Source organism: Leptonychotes weddellii, chromosome 6 (genome assembly GCF_054177405.1).
Source record: "Leptonychotes weddellii isolate Sample4059 chromosome 6, ASM5417740v2, whole genome shotgun sequence".
NCBI lineage: Eukaryota > Metazoa > Chordata > Mammalia > Carnivora > Phocidae > Leptonychotes > Leptonychotes weddellii.
The window spans coordinates 49,293,067-49,314,789 of NC_138374.1; the positions used below are offsets into that span (position 1 = coordinate 49,293,067).

Consider the following 21,723-nt stretch of genomic DNA (forward strand, 5'->3'; position numbering starts at 1 on the left):
TCCTTGCAGGCCTGGGCATCTGGTGCAAATGCCACCAGGACTGTCCCCAGAGGCCCTCCCCAGCCTGAGAGCTGCTGAATTGGGGAGCCTGCGGCGTCCCGAGGATGACGGGCCCCATGGGAGCAGGAGGGACGAGCTGCGGAGGGTGACTCCGGGGAAAGCCGGCCTCACCGGTGTCTCGATCCGTGGCTCGGACTACGATGACCGATGTGCCGACGCCCGCGGTCTCTCGAAGCCCCTGGCGGCTGTATTGCTGCTGTGTGAACATGGGGGCCTCATCGTTGACGTCCTCCACGTACACGATCACCTGTAGGAGCCAGACCGGGGGTGGAAGGTCAAGGTGGGGTGGAGACCCGAGGAGGCCGGGGCCAGCCCACCTGGGCCTGCATGTGTGGTCATTGCTCTCCTGGGCTAGTGGGGAGCTCCTGACGGTTGGTCACCATGGCCCCCCACCTGGCACGGTACCAGGCACAGGGCAGGTGCTCGAACGTCATTTGATCTTACTCTTGGCACTGCTACTAACCCTGGGGGAACCTGTGACTAATTAGTGACTCTTCGGGACCATCAAGTTGCTCAGCTATGAAACAGCAATACATCAGCCTGGTAACTCATGCTCTGTGCCATGTCTACGGTTGGTAGGAAGACAAAACGAGCCAGGCTTTGCAAAAGTGCTTCAAAAGGTTGAAGTGACCCCACTGGAATATCAAAATCTATCTGGGAGAATAGGCACAAAAATGTTCATGATGATTGTAGCAGAGGACTTTGGTGTTCAGACCCCTGTTGATTACCAAGGCACTTTCTCTGGGGGCTCTCTCTGCCAGCCAGCCACAGTGGCTCTTGGCGGGGGACTCACCCCACCCCACCCAGGCTGCTGGAACACACACACCCAGAGAGCCGGAAGGGCCTGGGGATTATGTCCCCTGGGGCAGCCCCTACCAGGGACTGATGGGTGTGGACTGTAAAACTTGGCTTCCTCAGCCCTGATCGGGTAGTTGGAATGATTCTCTCCAGAGCTCTCCGAGGGGCTGAGTCAAAGTTCCCCAGCTGCCTTTCCTTCCCTGGTCCCACGCCCCTTCCGGCTTTTCCTGGGGACACTTCCTACTTACCATGTTCCTATCAACTCTTGTCCCAGGATTTGCTTCTGAGAAGCCTGGCCAAGATAGTGGCTCTATCTGAATAGTGGAATTATGCATCATTTCCATTACTGTTTATCTGTACTTTCTAATTGCTCTTTAAAGAACATATAGATCTTGCATAACAGAAGAAAAACAGTTTAAAAGATCTTTATGGAGAGAGGTCAGGGTCACAGCATTTTTTTTTTTTTTTGCCACACCCCCTGCCCCTGCCCCTCACATCACACAGGAGCACAGGGAGGGTCTGGCCCAGGGACGGGCAGGACCAGCTCTGTGTCCAGAAGGACCAGGGTGGTAGGGGAAAGGAGGGTATCACAGAGTGTTGGTGCTTAAGGAGCCACAGGGAGGCCCAGGGTCCCTCTGCCTCTTTTCCCAGATGGGGGGATGGAGGCTCAGGGAGGAGGAGGGACGTACCCAAGGCCTCATGGTGACTGAAGGGGTGGGAAAGAGGGGGGGCCCTCCTGGTTCTCAGCCCACCAACCCCTACTCCTCTTTGCTCTATGTTGGGGATGAGCTGGCCTTAGAACAGGAGACCACCTCCTTCCAGCCTGACAGAACCAGGGTCAGCAGGAACTTGCCGGCAGAATGGAAGCAGCAAATGGAGCATTGGCAAGAGTGTGCAACACAGATTTCACACTGCTCACCAGCACTCATGGCGGGGCCGCAGCACAGACGATCTGACAGCACTAATATTGGGTTTCTGATTGATCACGGCCGTCGGGATCAGCCCTGGCTTCTCTCCTGGGCTTAGCTGGGAATTTGCTGGAGAAGTGGGGGGGGCTTCGGTAGCAGAAATGTTGGCCTGACTCGTGGGGAACATTAGCCGGGGCGGGGGCGGCGAGGAGAGGCATATGCGGGTAAAGGTTTCTCTATCTTCCCGGCTTTTGGGGTTCCTTGCAGCCCTGTTGCATCATCACATTTTCATGTCCAGACACCCAGAACCCACTATGCAAACTAAAGTGCCCACCCCAGAGCACAGCTGTTCACAAGCCAGAATCTTCTAAGTTTGGCTTCACCAAGAACTTGGCTGGGAAGATCCTGGGTGGGGTGGGTGTGGGGGGAATTTGCATGGACGAATATCGGGAACTCTCTTGCTGTAAACAGAAACCATCCATCTTTCAAAACCGTGAGCCTTCCCCTTCCTGAGTCTGCTTGTCCAACTGGCCTTTACTCTGGGGGCCGTGGGGGCACAAACAGGGCCAGTCTGCCAGGATGATAAGGAGGAGGGGGGTGGCATGGAGCCTGGGTGTGGCCCGTGCTCCATGAGGCTGGCCCCACGCCACCATCCTCTTGTCAGTTTCAGCCTTGTTTTAGCAGCAGAGACAGGAGGCATAATGGTGTGTGGTTTGCAAACCTGAGAGACACAGATGTACAGGAAACGCACAGGTCTGCCAAGTTCTTATAAGCGGGAGGGCTCAGCTCCTGGGCCCCCTGGAGAGCCAGCCCCACTGTCTGTGTCGTGCTGTGCTCTCCAGAGGGGACAGGGCAGGAGCCGTGTGTGCATGCACGTGCACGCTTGCAGGGTACACGTGAGGCCCCCAGACTCTAGGAGGGCCTTTCACTCCGTGCTCCTGGGCCCTTGTCTGCGCTGTCCCTGGTCTCTAGAGCGGGACCTGGGGAATGTGGATGGTCCCCAGAAGCCATCTCGGCTCCTGCTGGGCAAATGAATCCGGGGCAAAGCCAGAGTGCCCACACTGTCTTCAGGGAAGTCCCCAGGTTTCTTGGGGCTCAGAGGTGTGGCCGCTGTGTCTGACAAAGGCTATCATGCCTCTACCCTGGGTGCCAGCTCCTAAATTCCCACCTTAAAATGACTCGGGGTTTTAGGCAGTGGACTCGGCTCTGAAGGGCTTGTATGTGACGCAGCAGAGTGTAAGGACTGAGAGGGCAGACCTGTGTGGACTGCTTGGGTGTGAAGCCCAGCTCTACCCTTATTGCTATGGGGCCCTGTACACACTGGCCAATCCCTCTCTGCCTCAGTCTCCTCCTCCATACAACGGGTATGATAACAGTGCCTACCTCGTAGTTATGAGGGTTAAGTGAGTTCAAGGTCATAAAGCACTGAGAAATGCCTGGCGTAGAGTAAGCACCATGTGAGGATTTACTATTCCTCGGGGTTCACGCGGAGAGGAGCAAAGGAGGGTGGGCAAGCAGGTGTGTTTCCCATCCCCCACCAACCGGCCCAGCCTGGCTTCCATCTGTTTTACGCTGTATCCTGGCCCACTGTATACCATTTTGTTTCAAAAGCTCTGTGGTTAGGGGCACCTGGCTGGCTCAGTGGGTGGAGCATGCGGCTCTTAATCTTGGGGTTGTGAGTTCGAGCCCCACGTTGGGTGGAGAGATTACTTAAAAATAAAATCTTAAAAAAAAAAAAAAAGGTTTGTAGCTAAAAAAGGTTTACAGTCACAATGTCAAGGCCGACAGGAGCTGGCCCTGGAGAGAGGTGCCCACCTGCTTCTGGGAGAGTGGGGAGTGAGGAGGCCACAGGGAGGGCTCTGATTAGGAAGCTTCAAGTCCAGGTAGCCAACCCAAGTTACGCTGACATCAGTCCCTCTGTGGCCTGAAGTGGGCCCCTCAAAGAGCACGCTCTGATGTGGGTGCACTCACCAGCATGTAAGCAATTCACGGACCTGCAGGGGAGCAGGGCTATGTGGGGATGCCCCGGTTCACATTCAGGTAACTGAGTGTGACCCGCCGTCACCAGCGCCCCGGAATCATCCCAAGCAGCCCCAAGGTGTAAACATCCCAGTGATGTGACCCCCTCAGCCATCCCCACCCGGGGAAGATCTCACTCAGAGGGGCAGCTGTAAGGACCCAGGCTGACTGCTCTTTCCATCTCCTCCTGGGGCAAAGCTGAGGGGACACGAGCAAGAGATGGGCCAAGGCTGAGTCACCTACCCCCCAGCACCTCCTGCGTGATGGTGACCCCAGGCAGGTTGCTGTTCATTGTTTCCAGCCTGGGGAAAGAGTGGGGTGGAGATGGGGCTGATAAGAAGCTCATTTTGCTCCACGCAGTCCTGGGTAAAAGTCCCTGCTTTCTCCCCACCCCGGCTTTTCCTATCTCCCACCTACTCTTCACCTTTGGGGTCTGACTCACTTTCCACCTGGTTGCGGGGAAGGGGCTGTGAGCTGCTGAGTGTGCAGTGGGGGGAGGGCGGGGTGACCTTGCGAGGCCATCTCATTTACCTCATCCATCCCCCTGCCATTGGGCAGAACAGTGCCTCAACCAGCCCGGCCAGTCGGAGTATCTGTGCGTCTGCTGTTGACCCTTCAGGAAGATGAAGGTTTAATGTGATTTCAGCCACATGGGGCAGAGGCTCGAGGTAAGTGAGGGTGGGCAGAAAAGAATACATTGGACGGGGCATCTGGGAGTGGTAACCGGAATATTTGGGGGTCACTTTCAATGGAAAGTGCACTGGACCTGGACTTGGAAGACCAGGCTCAAGTCCTGGTTCTATCACTAGCGACCCCTCTGTACCTCAGTTCCCTCACATGTAAAATCAAGTTGGCAACATCTCTATCTCGAAGGTCAGATTTGTGAGATTTCCTTGTGAGTTGTGTGGGTATGGGGGTTAGTACCGTAAGGACACCTCCTTCATCCCTTAGGACAGACATCAGTATCACTGACCCCCTTCCACATCTGGAGAAACTGAGGCTCAGAGCAAAATGACACTTCTAAGATCCCAGGCTGGGCTTCGGCACGCCCCCGGCAACCAGAGCCCCAGGTCATTCAGCACCTAAACCAGTGGTGGCCTGCCCCCACCGGGCCCCCGCTGGTGGCCATCTCCCGGGCCAGCTGTGGTCTCGGCCCACCTCCGAGGCTGCTGCTGAAGGCGAGGCAGGGCTTCACTGCTGACCCCACCCTGCCTCCCAGCATCTTACCCTGACGGAGCTCCGCATGGGACCCAGGTCATGGTTGTAAGCCTCCACTATCAGCACGTGGGATGAGTTCTGCTCTCGGTCCAGGGGCCGGGGCCCTCGCATCAGGAGCCCGTTGCTGACATGGATCCGGAAGTTGTTGCCATGGTTACCTGTGTGGAGGGACAGAGGAGATTCATGGGCTCCGTCCTGGAGCAAGACATGGGATGATCATGGCATAGGGGGAGGAGGGGGAAGTGGGGGGGGGGGGCCCAGATACCCAGAATGCTGATCCTGCCCAGAGGTCTTGGGACCCTGGCTGAAGCCCACGATGGCAAGAAGTTATCTGCCTCATGCTGCCCTGGCCTGGCAGGATTTGAGGGAGAGGGTAGGAGCCCCCCTTGTACCCTCCTGATGGGAAGGCTGGGGGTCCCTTGACACGCCCGTACCCAGACGTGTCAGTGGACTCAATATTTCAGAAAGATCTGGGACACTACAAAAAGAGGCACCCAAACCAAATTCTTCGTGGGTGGTTGAACTGAGGATTTTTTGTACATCTTTGGGCCAGTCTAGTACCCGTTCTGCCACCTTGGGGGAACAGCACTCTGATTTTCCTTTGGGGATCCACCCTCCTCCACTCTCAGTCCAGGTGCTTTGTGTAGGCGTGATCTTACCCTGATTTCCAGACTGGGCAGATCAGCAGATTTTAGTCTCTGACCAATAGTAATTAGTTCAGGGATGGTCCCATGCTATATGTTGGGCCAATGACCATCTCCGGGGGGCTTGCTGTGCGGGGGCTGCCCTACCCCAAGGCCCCCTCGGTCAGGGTAATATCCCTTGGCCTCACTTCCCAGACTCCCGGCAGCCTGGAGAAGCTCTGCCATCCTAAGGGCAGGAGCGCTGGCCCTCTCCATCCTAGGGCAGCCCACTCACCATGAAGGATGCGGTACCACACACGCCCAAACTCGCCCTCATCTGCATCTGTGGCTTTCAGCTGAGGGAGAATGAGATACGTGGTCACTCCTCGAATCCCGCCCCTCCCCCCCCCACCACACAGGGAGAGAAGACTGTGTGTGAAGCCCCTTTCCTGCCTTCTACACCACTCCCAGCCCATCCTGGACAACCTGTGGTTTCCCACAGAAGCTGGGGGTATGAGAGAGAAGGACACGTCTGTCTGACTCGTCCCCCATGAGGACACCCGTTGGTGGCTCTCTGCTGCCCTGTACGGCAGGGGACCTGCCAGCTCTGCTCCTTGATCCTCCACTAGGGTCTTGGGGAGGCTGGGGGAGAAGGTGGATGCCGGCACCGTAGCTCTCTGGCTCTAGGCTTGACGAGGTCAGCCCATAGGAACCTGCTTCCCTCCTTCAGCCTTTTGAGATCCCAGGAGCCGCATCTGAGGGGGCTGGATTGTGTGGCTGCTTCTTGCCCACACTTTCTTGGTCTGAAGCCATTCCGGCCACACTGAGTCCCAGCTGGGCACTGTGTCCTGTAACAGCCACTTTGCAGAAACCCAGAAATCCCACCTCCCACGAGGCGGCTCCATCTTCTATCACCTACACATTTGCTCCAGTCTAGTTTCAGACCCCCCTGCCTGGCGGCTTGCTTGGCTGTGCCTCAGGCTCACGCACGGCCTCTGGTGGAACTTGGGGGCGTGCTGTTCTCACTCAGAGACATATGCAGTGTTTATCCCTTTTCACAGAGTCCAGCCTCGAGGCTGCTGGCAGTCAGGGCCAGCCCCAAGGCAAGTCCTGCCAAACCAAGAACTGAACACCTACTCTACCCTGAAGTGAGTCGAGAGATTGCTCCCCTGGAAGGTGATGCAGGAAGAGACTTGACACCGTGTGGCTGGGAAGACCCGGGGCCTCGGGATGTTGTCTCAATTGGTGGTGAACTGCTTTGTGATGCCCTGGACCTCTCACTTCTCCTGGATCTGCCCTCTGCTGTTGCACTGTGTTGTGTGCTGGGGCTGCCAGGTTCCTATGGACCATGGCCAGTGGTGACTGGTCCCGGAGAAGGTACCTGATCAGGACTGGGTCAATCTCATCCTTCGCCGGGACTTTGGACCTTGGGCCCAGAGAAAGAGCAAGTCCATCTTCCTACTGGTGAGAACTGGGAGTACATGAGCCCATCTTTCACCACCCTCCTCACCAGCTCCGCCCCAGCCACACCCATCTCCTTCTCTATCTTGAAAGCCAAGTGCGTGCTGTTTCCCCCACTGGCCCGCTCTCTCTCCAGATAGTTGCATGCTCGCTCTCTCATGTGCTTCAGGTCTCTGCTCAAATGTCATCTTCTCGTCCGGCCTTCCCTGAGCGCTCTATGTGGCATTGCATTCCCCACTCCAATACCTAGGCTGTCCCCACCCCCATCAGCTGCTGACATACTGCATCCTTGCTCAGTGTCTATATTCCCACCGAGAGGACGGGCCTTTGTCCACTGCTATCTCCTCAGTCTCTAGAACAATGGCCCTGGCACTGTGACCACTGTGTTGTATTTCTGGGACCTTGGCGGGCGGCAGTGGGGGGATCCCTGACAGGGAGGCTGCTCAAGACTTAGGCTCCTCTGCAGGCTGCTGGCTTCTGGGGAGGCTGCGGGGGACGCTCTGGCTTCCAAGAAGAAAGAAGGCTGGGGGAGGGGCGTGCGTCTGTGTGTGTGGGGTGTGTGTGATGTGTGTGGTGTGTGTGGTGTGGGGAGGGCTGGAGAGCTACCACCTGGAGGGGCTCCAAGGGCCCACCCAAACTGTAAGGAGCAAGCCACGGCTGTCCCTCAATCCTGTGCTTTCTGCCCTAAGATCTCTTGGACCTTTGAAAATGTCTCTCACACCTCACTTCTGCAGCCAGACACCTTCAAAGGGCAGGTGCTTTTCTGGGAAACTGAGGGGTAAGCTTGGAAGGTGAGGGGCCCAGGGACGCAGGAGGGGAGGAGGGGCCCGAGAGCGGCCAGGGCCTACCCCTCTGCGCTGGGCTGCTCCCCTCTCCCCTCTCCCGGGTAACCCGGAGGCTGGCAGGCACTGAATAGCAAGGCGCTGGCTGCCGACCATACCATTCAAAGCCCCGATGGGGGAAGGTGAGAGCCGCTGCAGGGGCCGTGAAACCCTCCCCGCGCCTCCCCCCTGGCCCCTGTGAGGGCTCCAAGGAGACCTGCCGGAGAGGGGCCCTGGCAGGGCTTGGGAGCGACCGGGCTCTTCTGCAAGGCTCCCCTCTCCTTCTGCCTGGCCCAGTTGCCATCCCTACCCTCTTGGCTGTCCCCTCCCCCAAGGCAGGGCCCAAACTCTTCCAGACAAAGCCAGGGCTAGCTGGAGAGTGAGTGAAGACGGCCCACTCTGCCCAGCCTGGCTGACTGAGGGGCACAGGGTACGGCAGAGTCCAGGGCAGGCTGGGGACACGGTTGGCACCTGGTGCTCCTTGGCCCTCCCGTGGACAGCTAAGACGACCTTTCTACCAAGCTTGGGACTGCTGAGCGCTGGCTCTGAGGTCAGTGCTTGGGGGACTGCAGGAAAAGGCTTGGTGAAGAAAGTGGGGCCAGACCCTTGCTGGGGTACTCTGGGGAGGATGCAAGGGTGCGCTTAGACCTGGGGAATCCCTCTGCTTTTGTAGAGAGTGGAAACAGGGCCCAGTGAAGGATAGTGACTAGCCCAAGGCCACACAGCAAGATGTGTTCTGGGATTAGCCCCTCTGCTGCAGCAGGCACTGTGCTATGGAGTTCTGAGGGAAGAAAGAAGTTTCTAGACTGGACTTGCAGAGAGATGTCCAGAGCCGGGCCTGCCAGTGTGCCTTGGGCTTGTGGGCAGGGAGAAGCTTCAACTGCCCTCAAGACTATTCCAAGCCTTGTTCTGGTGGAGGTCTCTTTTCCCTGCAAGCAGGCCCTTGGTGGATCAGAGGGGCTGTAAAGGGACCCGGCAGCTGGTTTTGCTGTGTGTTCCAGGGAGGGTGGCTTGATATTTTCAAGTACTTCAGAGTCTCTTGCTTCCAAGAAAATTACTAAAATGCTAATTATAGCCTCATTTATCTTTTTTTTTTTTTTTTAAAGATTTTTATTTATTTATTTGACAGAGAGAGAGACAGCGAGAGCAGGAACACAAGCAAGGGGAGTGGGAGAGGGAGAAGCAGGCTTCCCGCCGAGCAGGGAGCCCGATGCGGGACTCGATCCCAGGACCCTGGGATCATGACCTGAGCCGAAGGCAGACGCTTAACGACTGAGCCACCCAGGCGCCCTCATTTATCTTTTTATTAAAGTGCTTCCCCAGGGACCAAGGTCTGGACCAGCTTTGCTAGCCCGATAGGATCTCCAGACCCACAGGAGGGCCTTGCCATAGTATCAGGACTAACAGGATCGAGACCTCTCCCATTTCTGATTGCCCTTTTTTTACTCCCAGCCATGTACCGCCTGGGGGAGGATAGAAGGCCAGTCTTCTCCCTGTGGGAGATGGTGGTGGGCACACCCCATCCCTTCTCTGCGCTCAAATTCAAGGGCGGGCCAACCCACGTATGGCTGCCCAGCCAGAGTGCTTTCAAGGCCCAATGCCTGAAAGGCAGAGGCCGTGGGCAGCTAGATGGGCATCAAAATTTCCAGCTGGGAGGGGTCGTGTTCTGTCTGGAAACGCTGGAAGGAGTGGTGGCAGGGAATGGGTGGGAGGTGGGGGGGCTGCCCTGGATGCCCTCAGTTGGCTGGGCGCAGGGCGAGGCTGCAGGCAGGAAGGAGGCTGAACGCAGGGAGCCGGAGGGAGGTCCTGCCGCTGCTGGTGAGTGCCTGGGGTGGGGATGGGGGGCTCCAGAGGGCGGGGGCTGAGTGGCCCCTCTCTGCTCCCCACTGCCTGCTGACACAGATGGCAGCCCACGTACAGAGCCCTGGCATGACTCTGCTGAGCGCCATGCTAGAAACTCAGCTGTAAGTTTATTCCAAGCTGAGAGCTGGGGGAGAAGGAGGGCAACCTGCCATCCCTCATCACAGGAAAGTCTCCAAGGTCAAAGAGAAAGAAATGATCGTTTTTTTAATTAAGACCCTCTTTGGGACTTCCCGTCCTGTGTTTGCAGAAATCAAAGATCATCCATGCTGGCCTGCGAGCTGGAGGTAGCCCGCTTGTGTGTTTTGTGTGGCCTGCTTTAGTGTTTTAGATATTTGGAAAATTCATTTCAAATTTTTGGGGGGGTCAAGTTTGTTTACTTTGTGGCATATCCTCCCTCCCCACCTGTCTCCCGCTTTAACCAAATTTGAAATCAGTTGTCAACATTTAAATGTCAGGAACATTTGCCTGAAAAATCCAGGCAATTTCTGGCTTCTCTTGGGAAACCGGAAGGGCCGACCACACTGGGCCTGCATTCCATCAGCCTGGCCGAGGCACCCCCACCTCTGCACGGACACTCTCTGCGTAGACCTGCCACCAGCCCTCTGTGGTCTCACGTTACCTACTGGCCAGGCTCTATAAGGATTTTCATCTGCAACCCCAGACATATTCAACCAGAAGCTCAGCCTGATTTTTCATCTCCAAAGATCCTCTGCTGAGCTCCCTTTAGTGGGATGGTCATGAGTGATAATAGGTGATTGGTGTCTGGGGGGCGTTTTGAGCCCCACCTTGTCAACTCTGTAGCTCTCTTTGTGGATTATTTCTCACCTGTTCTAGGAGCAGCTCGTGATCCCAGAGGACTGGGAGCCTTAGGGCCAGGAGTCATGAAACCTGATTCTGGCCTTTGCTTGGCCCTGGCTCACAGTGTGGGCTTGGGCTTGGCCTTCCCTTGTTTGGGTCTCAGTTTCCTTACTTGTCATGGGAGCAGGCTGGGCTGCATTGGTAAGCACCCACAGGAATATCCAGGGGAGCAGGCAGGTGAAATAAGGCGTGTAGTGGACCTGTGGGAGGGGGAGTATGGTGATCTGGGGGCCAGATCTGTCTGAAGGGGACAATGGCTGCTCGGCCTCAGCTACAGGGTGCCAGGCGGCAGCTGGCCCTGTGTTGCCGTTGTCGAAATCCTGGAATTTCAAGAGAAGCCAGATTTCCAGATATTTATGTGAAATCTCTTGGGTTTTGGTCTGTTACTTTTAAAATATTCACAATTAATTGAAATTTATAAAAACACTACAAGGACCCAATAAAAATACTCGTGGGCCCCCATTTTGCAGCCCCAACGTTAGATAATTGTCAGGGTCCTTGCCAGCGGCAGCATCCTATAATTGATGACTCGTTCGGGGTCAGAGAGCAACCTATTGATGGAGTTGGTCGTACCTTCCCAGGTTTTCAGGTATAAGACTATTGTAATTCATGAGAACTAATTTTTCAAGGCCAAGAGGCGTCATCCTCCTGTCTCCTCTGTGGCAGGTGGGCAGGGGATATAGCAGAAAGAGGACCTGAGTTCAGGCCCAGCTCCGTCGCTTTCCACTGTGTGACCTGAGACTCGTCAACCTCTCTGGTCCTCACTGTTCTAACCTGTAAAGTGGCCATGACTTTCTCTGCAGCTAGGTTAGCAGCACCCGGCTCCCATCAATGTTCCCTTCCCTCGCCAGCCCTGGGTCCAGCTGATCTGCCTCTGAGCTCCTGTCCCCTTCCTGTTGCAGGAGCCATGAGCACACAGGGTCCCAGCCCCCTGGCCTTCCTCACAGCTCCTGCCACTCCGGGCAGCCCCACAGAGGCGGCTGACCCCCTCCCCATGCTCATCGCCCTCGCCTGCATCTTCCTCCTGCTGGCCAGCTGTCTGCTGTTCATGACCCTCTGCAGACCGGTCGCGCTGGACCCGGCCCAGCGCCGGGCTCGGGAGTGCATGCCCCACCACCCTGGGAGCCCCAGCGAGCCGCAGCTCAGGCTCTGGAAGCGCCTAGGCTCTCTGCGCCGCTCCCTGCACAGCTTCCGACGGGGCAGGCCTGCTCCCCGACGCCCCCTGCCGGGCTGCAATGTCACCCACGATGGTGACCGCACGGAATCCACCAAGATGTGACCGGGCGGCCCCAGCCTCCAGAACCCATCCGCGGACCCTCCTGCCTTGGACAGAGCCCGGAACCAGGGGCTGCGGACGGACGTGGGCCACATGCTCAGCCCAGTGGTCCTCTGTGTGCCCAAGCCCGTGGCCTTTCCCAGAGACTGCCTCTCTGCAGACTCTCCAGCTGCTGCCTGCTGAAAGACGGCTGGGCCGACTGCGGGGCCGGGGGGTGCGAACTGCGGCCCCCAGTACCCTCCTCCAGCAACCAGGCACCAGCCACCTCCGGGAGGCAGTGCCCCTGCTCCCCAACAGAAGTCCCGCTCACCCTCCAGGTGCCAAAGCCCAGCGTGGATTCCAGTTTGACTTGCCAAATGGCCAAAGGTTCCCTCCAGCCAAGGGAAATACTTGGCCCACATGGGGGGCAAGGTACTGTCTTGCCCTCTGTGCCAACTCAGTGCCCGAGGCAAGAGGAAAGCCAGGGACTTCTCTCCTTGCAATTCCTGGGCCCCACCAGCATTCACCTGATAATCCCCGGGCGTAGCCAGCACCCTCGTGGTGGGTGAGATGGCCGGTGCCCGTTGGGAGGAGGGCAAGCAGCAGGCTCTCAACACTACCCAGCTAATTGCCATCTTGGCAGCCATCTTGGTGGCCCCCCTTGAAGGTGCTGATGTTACAGTGGACCAGGAAGGGGCTGAGAATGGGTTAAGGAGCTCCTTGAGAGGCCAGGACCCACGCTGTGTCAGAGTGGTGGGAGGCAATGCCAGAAGCTAGAGGTGATGCCACCTGGGCTCTGAGGACACATCATAGTGCTCCTGCCTCACCCAGGGCAGGAGGCATCCTCCCTTTGGGGTAGGAGGGTCCAGACCTCTCCAGGACAGCACCTCAAGTCTGGAGCACACTAGGTCTGCTGAGTTTCTGGCAATTGTGTCATTGACTGGCTACCTGTCAAAGCAATCCCACCCTAGAGTGGACACCTCAGCATTCCAAACCCCCAAACTCTCCCCACAGGGCCGTGACTCTGGGTCCCAGATTTGGAGAGTGGGCAGAGGGGTTCTGAGCTGCCTAACTCCTGCCCCAGAGAGTCAGCTGACCAGGGCCACCTGGTGCCCTGCCACGGGGCTGCCCCAGCCCCCCTACTGTGACTCACGGTGCAGCTAGCCAGGTCTTCTCAAAGAGTGAGCTCCAGCTTTGCCACTTGTTCCCAACGGTTCCAGCTCCAGAACCATCCCTGGTTCCCAACTGCTGGCTGGAGAAAGCCAGGGCTTCCTGGTCTGATGTTCAGTGCCCTCTGGGACCTGGCTCCAAACTATCCTTCCAGCCTCGTCCTGACCCAAGACTCCAGACAAACCGAACTACCTGCCCTCCCCAGGCTGTGGCTTACACTCTGCAAGGCACCCCCTCCGTGAGGCTATCTTTGCTCTCCAGCTGAAAGCCACTTCCTGCCTGGAACCACCCCTACCCTTCCCATGGCTCAGAGGGAGGGCAGGGATCAGTGCCTCCTGGCAGTGTGGGCGACCCACATCTATGTCTCCTCCTTCCTACGGGCCTGAGAGCTTGCAGAGAGTGAGACTATGTCCAACCTCTCACATAATCAGCTCCAGGCACAGAAGTATGAATCATGTCTCTATTTCCTGAGTGAACGGTGGCCCCAGCTGGGTGTGTCCCCACCCCCAAAGCTTAAGGATCTTCCCTCACATGCCCCTAGACAGAAGCTTTGTCTCCAAGCATGTTGGTGAGGTCCCCTGTACCTTCAAAGATTGAGGCCAGAAACTTGGTCAGAAACTTCCAGGGCCTTGGAGAAGTCACTAATGCCTGAATTTCTCCCTTAGAAATGAGGGCAGCATTGGGGCTGCCCTGTCTCACTCCTGGGCTCTAGGATTTCAGGCTGTGTTGTGTTGGGTAAATAGAAACCAATTCTTCAGGTTTAGAAAGTGGGGCAAGCCTCATTCCACGGCGTTTGGTTACCCTCTCCCCTTCCAGCTTGTTAACCTTGTCCTGGTTCCCTTCCCAGGGCCTCCCTGTCACATCCCAGGATGAATTTGGCCTACAGTCACCGGCCCGGCACTAGGTGCTCTCTTCCTAGAGACCAGGGGTGGGGGTAAGGCTTCCCGGAGGGCCGGAAGGAGACGTGCCCCACTTTGGTCCTGGGAGACTGTCGGTGAGTGGAGTGGCAGGTGTGAGGCTAGAGGAGAAGCTGAGCCCCAGAGGAAGATATCCTCCTCGTTCCTCCTTCTGGAACCCGCCCCCGGCCTCTGGCAAATCCCTGCAGGTTCCTGGACCCTCTGGGCCTCTGGGAGTCAGCACCCTGCTCCCAGCCCATTTCCTGCCAGCCTCCTGGCCCCGATGCAGGGAGCTGGACACACTTCCAGCCCCTCCCGATCCTGGGAGCCTGCCCCAGTGGACAGGCCCGGATTTGCCATGTTTGGCTCAGCCTCCGCCTCCATAGCTGGTGAAGAGGATAATTCAGTCCCGGCCTCCCTCCCCACCCAGCAACTGAGGCCTCCAGGGCAAGCCGGGGGAGGGCACCCGAGCCTAATTTTCAGGTCCTCCCCTTTCTCGCTCGGAGCCTCATAGCTGTCGCTCTTGCTCCCTGGGCAAAGGAGCTCTTTCTTCTTGTGCCTGTTTACTTCCCAAGAAGGGAGCTCCAGCCAAGGGCCCCATGAAAGCCTCTCTGTTCTGGGCCTAGATGGGCCCTGGCTATTTCCCCTCACCTCCTTTCTGGGAAAATGTGACAGCTCCAACCCCTTGCTGTTCTGAAAGGCCCTCTGGGTGGCGTGGGGGAAGAGGAGAGGGTTTGGGGGAACGGGAGGCAGGCAAGGCCTTCCTTCTGTCTTTGGGGGGAGCCAGGGTGCTGTCTCAGGCTACAGAAACTAAAGGCCTTCTCTCCCCGGGTGGGAGGAGGGCACCTGGCCACTTCCGGGGCAGCCGCTGGACCCTCTCCTGTTTCCATCCCTCCATGTGGCATCCGGGCCACCATGACACCGAGCGTGTGTGCAGCCCTGCCTGCCCCCAGCCCACCAGCTGCCCCAGGGGGCTACGGCCACCTGCCTGCACGATGCTGTGTCCCTCAGGGATGTCCTCGGGGACGCTGGCCTCGTAGCTGCTCTGTAGAAAGATGGGCCGGTTGTCGTTCACGTCCAGGACGGTGACGAACACGGTGGCCGTCCCTGTGCGCCGCTTACCTACGGGGCCATTGTCTGTGGGAGTTGAAGGCGGATGGGTCGTTAGCAGCTGCCTGATGGGCAAATTCCCTGGGCACGTGTCCTGTTCACCACACCCACTCTGGCCTTTGTAAGAGGTGGCTCTTTCCTTTTTCAGATTGAGAGTAACACTAACAATGCCTACCCTCTCCCAGGCGCTATTCTAACTCATTCAGTCCTCACAAGAAGCATGTGAAGTAGGGGCTGTCATTATCAGCCCCATTTTACAGAGGAGGGAACTGAGGCCCAAAGCGGTTCCATGGTGGCCGCCAGAACATGGACCCATTCAGGGTCCCTGGCAACTTGTGAGTGCAAACTCATTAGGAAAAAGTGTCTTTGAAGATGTAACGAAGTTAAGAATCTGGAGCTGAGGTATCCTGGACTGCCTGGGTGGGCCACAGACCCATTGACAAGGGTCCTTAAGAGAGAAAGGCAGAGGGAGATTTGATTCGGAGAGAAGGTCACGTTAAGTCAGAGGCACGGATTGGATTTTGCAGCCACGAGCCAAGGAATACTTCGAGCCACCAGAAGCTGGAGGAGTCAAGGAAGGATTCCCCTCTAGATCCTTGAGAGGGAATACAGACCTGCTGACACCTTAATTTTGAACTTCTGGCCTCCAGAGTCATGAGGAAATAAATCCCTACTCTTTTAAGCTGCCCAGTTTGGGGTAATTTGTTACAGCAGCCGGAGGAGACAGATGCAGGTACGGAGATCACAAGCCAACAGCTCTCAGGGCCAGGTGGGTGAGACCCGTGGGTACACGCATGGGAGGGCCCACCCCAAAGGGCAGCTCGGCTCTCTTCCAGTCCACAGTGGACAGGCCGAGGGTGGACCTAGTGACACGAGGTCTTCTGATTTCTTCAGAGAAATGGAACATCTGAGCTTCTACATAAAATCTCCTGATTTTTAAATGTTCCCACCTAACTCATTCTGTATGGAATAAGAGATGGGTCAAACATGACTACAGGGCAGATTGGGCCTCTGGGCCCTGGGCACTCAGGGCCACAAGCCCTGCTTGATTTCTAAGCCTTAGGTGTCCAGGGGTTCTGCCCCCTTGGTTCCCTGTGGGACCCTCCCAGGGCTAGGGACGTGACTCAGCCCCAGGGGCAGCTGTCAGGTTGCCCTCCGTGGAGGAAGGAGCGTGTGACCTGTCCTACAGGTCTGGGCGAGGGTGGTCACCCCAGGGAGGAGTACAGGTAGCTGGCACTGGCTGAGGATGAGGGGTGACTCTATCCTTCTTCCCAGGCCAGCTGACCACATGCTGGGGCACAGTCGCCTCTCTCGAGGTAGATGATCTTGCCCTCCTAAGCTCCTCTCCAAGCCCAGCCTCCCACTGCCCTGGAGGTCCTGCTTACTTGGCCCGGCTGGGGACAGTATGAGCTCCAGGCCCCATCCGAGGCCTGAGCCTGAGCCCTCTCCTCCTGCCACACAGTGCTTGAGGCAGCGGGAATGAGGGGTCTCCCGAGAGTGGGAGGAGAGCAAGGCAGAGGGGAGATGCATGTGGGCATGGGGTGGGCTGGGGAGGGGCTGCTGGCTGGAAAGGCGGAGGCACAGAAAGCTCACTCCCTCTCACCTGCAGCTTACTGCAGATGTCAAACTGGGTGCTCCTAGGAGGGGGGCCATAGGCCTCCTCACACCCTTCTTCCCATCTTGAGCCCTCATGGGCTCCCTACTGCCTGGAGACCAGAGACCAAATTGTGGGCTCAATGTTCAGGCCTTTACCAGCTGGCCCTACCTGAGTGCAGCCTCCTCCCCAGTGTACATCACACCATGAGCCAGCTTCTGAGACACACACACACACACACACACACAGACAGACACACACACACACATCTCTTTCCCATAGCCAGGTCCTGGGCTGGTTCCTCTGCCTGAAAGGCCCTCCCTGCTTCTCGACGTACTGAAACCCGACTTGGCCCTCAAGGTGGTGACAGGCAGGTGTCTGTCCAGCCGCACCATCCTGCTCTTGCAGGCAAACTCCAGTCCTGAAGGTCCCTCTGAGAACCCTACCTCCCTGACTCAGAGGCCTGGGCTTCGGGGCAGGTCTGACCACCCCCCGGCACCAGGGACGGGCCTGGATTTAGGCCTAACTAGCACATCTCTCCCCCCTTGAGCACGACAAGGGCTTCAGGGACAGGCACTGGGGCAGATGAGCTCATCGGGGCTCCTCTGGGGCTTCAGCGGGGGAGACCAGCAAAGACAAGTGCTGTCTCCCTGCCACTGTACTTGAACCCGGAAGGATTCAGGCCCGGGATGCAGCAACCACTGACCACTCTGTCAGCCAGAGAGTGGGGACAACACATGGGAAGCTGAGCTAGCCACTGCGGAGAGACTGAGGCCTCCTGGCACCACCTGGGCCCCAAATCCAGTCCTACCTGAAGCTCCGTTGCCCTATGGACTGGTTTTGTGAGCCCATATTGCTTAAGTTAGTTTTAAAACTCACAACCAAGACTCCTAACTGATCCAAAAACACTCCCAGCTGCCACTTCCTCTAAGAAGACTTCCCGGATCATGCCCTTCCCCTAACATGTTTCCACCTCGCTTTGTGCCTGATACTCTGGGCTCCCCCCTCCCCCCTTTCTGCCTCGCGGGCCTGGTGTTGCAGCGATCTGTCTACACCCCACCATCTGAGCGGCTTGCATGTAGCGCTGCAGGCTAAGCCTCCTGCCCGCCAGGGCTCAGTGATGCGCTGGATGTCCGGCTGCCCTTTCTCCACTGATGTCAAGACACAGCCTCTGGCTCAAGGCCTGGCTCTGGGGGTCACCCCACCAGACTGCCCAGAGCTGTGCTGGTGATGTGCAGGTAGGGCTGGGGCGTACCGATGGCCTCCAGGACGAGCGTGTACGCGGCTGTGGTCTCCCGGTCCAGGTTTACTACTGTTCTCACAACAGCATCACGGTAGCCAACACTGAACTTCCCATCCACGTTTCCACCTGTGGGCCAAAGACAATGAGGCCTCTGTGAGCAAGCAGGGCTCCTGCCAGGGAAAGGGCGGTGGCACCCTGGCTCTGCTCCCGGGCCAGGACATTCCAGGGGTAGTCGGGGAGGAAAAGGCCATGCTGCGTATTCAGCCCTGCCCACGGACAGGGTTCTGGGGGCGGGGGGAGGCTCGGATGAGGGTGTGGCCTGTGTGGGCTCAGGTGGGGGTGCCAAGCGCCTGAAATCATAAGGGTTGAACATTCATTGAGCACCTACTGCATACCAGGCACTTCATGTGGTCTCTTTCATCTGGTTTGTACTATCACGAGCCCACTTCACAGAGAGGGAAATGCGTCCTTTAGTGAGGTTACGTGTGTTGCCCTGGGCTACAGTCACCTAATGTGGGTGTAAGACTCCAACTTGACATTCTGATTTCTGAGCCTGCGTCCTTCACCGTTCTGCCACCTGCCCATCTGGTGGGAGCGTCTGAGCAGTTAACCTGGGTTGAGGCTTTTACAGGTGCTCAGGGATTTTGGGGTCAGCTAAGATTTTTCCAGGTCCCTAATCTTGGACTCTCTGAGTGGGGATTCCTGGAGGCTCCACGGAGTGACGAGTAGGGGCAGATGGCCAGGGTGGGAAGTGGGAGGGTCTCCTCTCCAAGGTGGACAGGAAGGGACTCCATCCGAACAGTGTAAAGATGGCCCCCCAGCCAGCCGGCAGGCAATGTGGTGTTCTGGACAGCAGAGGGTGATGCGGCACTGGGTTTGGGCTAGCTTGGACCAGGACCCCGCACCGTTCCTTGCAGAATGAGCAAATTAAAATCTGAGATTCCCAGCTGGGAGGGCTCTCAGCAGGTCAGCACAAACTGGCCCCTTTGGGGCGCTGGGAAATCATCCTGGGAGCTACCAGGTGCTCCCTTGTCCTTACATGGTTTGCCCCTGGAGAAAAGCCCTGACCCCTTTGTGGATGGTCTGAAGCACCATTCACATGGGACAAAATCTGGCTCCTAGGGGATGGGGGAGAAACTGAGGCGCCAGTAGTGCTGGGGGCTGAACCATGACTGGTCCACATGGGGGGAGTCTTGATAACGAAGCCTTTCTTGGAGCAGTGTTGAGGACCAGACTGTGAGGAGGTGGCCTGAGGGTGCTGGGCCCCTTTAGGGAGGGGAGGGAGGGAAACATCTGGAAAGAAGAGGTTGAGAGCCACTGCAAGCAAGGATGGGTTGTGAAGCTGGGATTCCTTGCTCCAGGGGCAGAGGCGTCAGGGAGACTGGTGTGTGCACTGAATGCATGTGCATACACATATGTGCATACGAGCGGGTGAATAATGTGGCTGCAGGCAGGCCCATGGACGGAGAGAAGACTGAGCCAGTAATACGGCCGAGGGACAGCTAAGGAATGTGAAAGAACTGCCCCCAGCATCCCAGCACCTCTCAGGTGTGTCAGGGACTGAAGCACGCTGGGCAACTCTTCTAATCCAGGCATGACTAATACGTGGCCTGTTTACCGCCATCTACCGAGCCTACTGTCATGGCAGACATCACTAATTGCTCATGACTCCGTTTCTCCTGTTGAGCCAGGACATGGCCTCATACGATTTCTCCACAGCTCTCTACTTAGTATTTGTGAGCTAAAACCATTTTATTTAAAAAGATTGAAACCATTTGTCTCTAAACAGATGGGAATTCTCATGAGTGAAGGGTCCCTGGGGAAGGACAAGACCACAGACTTCCCGTCTCGGCTTTATCACCTTGACGTGGGGGTGGAGTGGCGGGGGGCAGGGCTCCTCCCCAGCAGTCACGGGCTCTACCTCCCTCCTGACTGAACCTCGGTAAGTTCCCCCAATCTCCGAAGAGGTTCAGGAGGCCCCCAGTGAGCCAGGCCAGAGGGACCCAGCTACAGAGCCCCTGGGAAAAGCTTAGAGCAAACCCTACGGGAGGGTCCAGCGGGAGCTGAAGCCTGATGCGGAGGGCTGACTCGGGCCCCTCCCCCATCCTCCTGGGGTGGGGGGAGGCTGGGGGCACACATCGGGAAGGAGCGGAGGCAGGGCCGCACCTGTGATGAAGTAGCTGAGCTCGGCATTGAGGCCCGCGTCATTGTCCGTGCAGTTCAGCCAGACCACCCGGAAGTCCCGCGGCACGTCCTCGGACACGGAGACATCGTACACGGCGGGGAAGAAGGTGGGCGTCTCGTCGTTCACGTCCAGCACTGCGGGCAGAGTCAGTGCACAGGGCTAGGCGGGGCTTCCGCTCCAGAGAGCCCAGCGCCAGAGGCGGTGGGAGCCGACACGTCTCGGTGGTGGGCCGGGGGTCCCCACGCCTGCTAGGGTCAGGGCAGGGCTGACCCGAGCTCCTCGGCCTCCCGTGGTCCTGCTCCCCGGGTGCTCTGGTGCTGGTGCTGCCGGCCACACCAGGAGAGAGAACCCTGGGGCCTCCCTCCAGTAGGTGCCTCACGACGGCAGCAGCAATGATGATGGCAATGACCGTGACAGGGAGCCTGTGCTAAGTGCTTCCCGTACACACCCCGTGTGCCCCTCCTAACACCCTGACAAGGCAGGCATTCTCAGACACACCAGACAGAGGAGGGGACAGGAGCTCAGAGCAGTTGAGTCACTTGTCCCAAGTCACACAGCAGGCGAGTGGCAGGGTTGGGGTCTCGGGGAGGCCCGCCCCTAGTCTGTCATGGGGTCCTAGGAAAACAGCTGGCTTTGAGGATCCTCCCCACCGAGAAAAGTCTAATTTCCCTTAAAGATGTGTTTTCCCAGCTGATGGGGCTTGGGACAATCTTCACAGTGAAATGACCCCACCTTCCCTCTTCAGCTCCTCGTTGTGATACCCCCAGGAGAAATGATGGGCTTGCTTGCGGACCTGGCTTCTGCTGAGGCCGGGAGATAAATCCTCTCTGGGAGCACTGAGCACCTCCCTGTCAGTCACTGGCACACAAGCGGGTCCCCAAACGGGCACCAGGGACCCACAAGGCAAGCGTGGGACCAACGGGTGAGAGAATGCCTAGGCACGTCTCGGGCAAATGTTTGTACTGAGCTAACCCCCACCTGCACCAAGCCCGAGGGGCCGGCAGGAGCCAGAGAACAGGACACATCTTGCCCGTCACACTCTGTACCGACTTGACTTCCCGGGGTGTGTACTGACTTGACTTCCCTGACAACAGCTTGTGTCAATGTCCCTGTTTTGTCCCCAGGGTTAAAGATGTGACCAGAATGGAGGAGAAGTCGTAAGGGGCCTCGGCCCTGCCCTTCTCCTGCCTGCGGCTAACCCCGAGGGCCCACCCACCCCTCTGCTGTTTGCAGGATCAAAGACTCTAGGAGGGGTCGGGGACCTTGGCAGTGAGTCCAGGCCCGGGGCTGGGGTGGGGGTGGGGGGCGGCTACTGAAGGCAGCGGCTCGGTGGGAAGAAGGCTCTGCCGGCATTTTGGACTTGGTGGAGGCAAAGAGCGCTCTGTGCTGAATGGCGTGGTTGAGGAGGACACCCCATTAGCAAGGCACCCTGTGTCCACATAGACAGGGACAGCGGTGGTGGTCGTGGGCTCCCCAGCCCGCCCGGCGCTGCTCCAGGGCCCGTGCGCTCTCCGCGCCGTAGGAGACCCCCGGCCCTCACCTCGGATGGTGAGCGTGCCGGTGGAGCTCTTGGGGGGCGTGCCCGCGTCGCTGGCCACGACGCGCAGCTGGTACTCGGCGATGCGCTCGCGGTCCAGCTCC

General features: G+C 57.9%; 2 protein-coding genes across 2 annotated transcripts in view; one reads left to right on the forward strand and one right to left on the reverse strand.

Moving 5' to 3' along the window:
* LOC115937841 (cadherin-23-like) overlaps positions 1-21,723 on the reverse strand; it is a 277,920-nt gene that overhangs the window by 3,333 nt on the left and 252,864 nt on the right. The window contains exons 24-30 of the mRNA XM_081823095.1: positions 21,623-21,719; positions 20,064-20,216; positions 17,910-18,023; positions 14,939-15,087; positions 5,922-5,982; positions 5,013-5,161; positions 172-307 (exon numbers count right to left, since the gene is read on the reverse strand). Of these exons, the coding sequence (XP_081679221.1) occupies positions 172-307; positions 5,013-5,161; positions 5,922-5,982; positions 14,939-15,087; positions 17,910-18,023; positions 20,064-20,216; positions 21,623-21,719 (859 nt within the window). The remainder of the gene's footprint in view (positions 1-171; positions 308-5,012; positions 5,162-5,921; positions 5,983-14,938; positions 15,088-17,909; positions 18,024-20,063; positions 20,217-21,622; positions 21,720-21,723) is intronic.
* On the forward strand, positions 9,245-15,742 carry C6H10orf105 (chromosome 6 C10orf105 homolog). Its single transcript, XM_031020776.2, has 2 exons — positions 9,245-9,726; positions 11,532-15,742. Exons 1-2 carry the CDS (start codon positions 9,363-9,365, stop codon positions 11,906-11,908), a joined length of 741 nt encoding a protein of 246 aa, XP_030876636.2. The 5' UTR covers positions 9,245-9,362; the 3' UTR covers positions 11,909-15,742.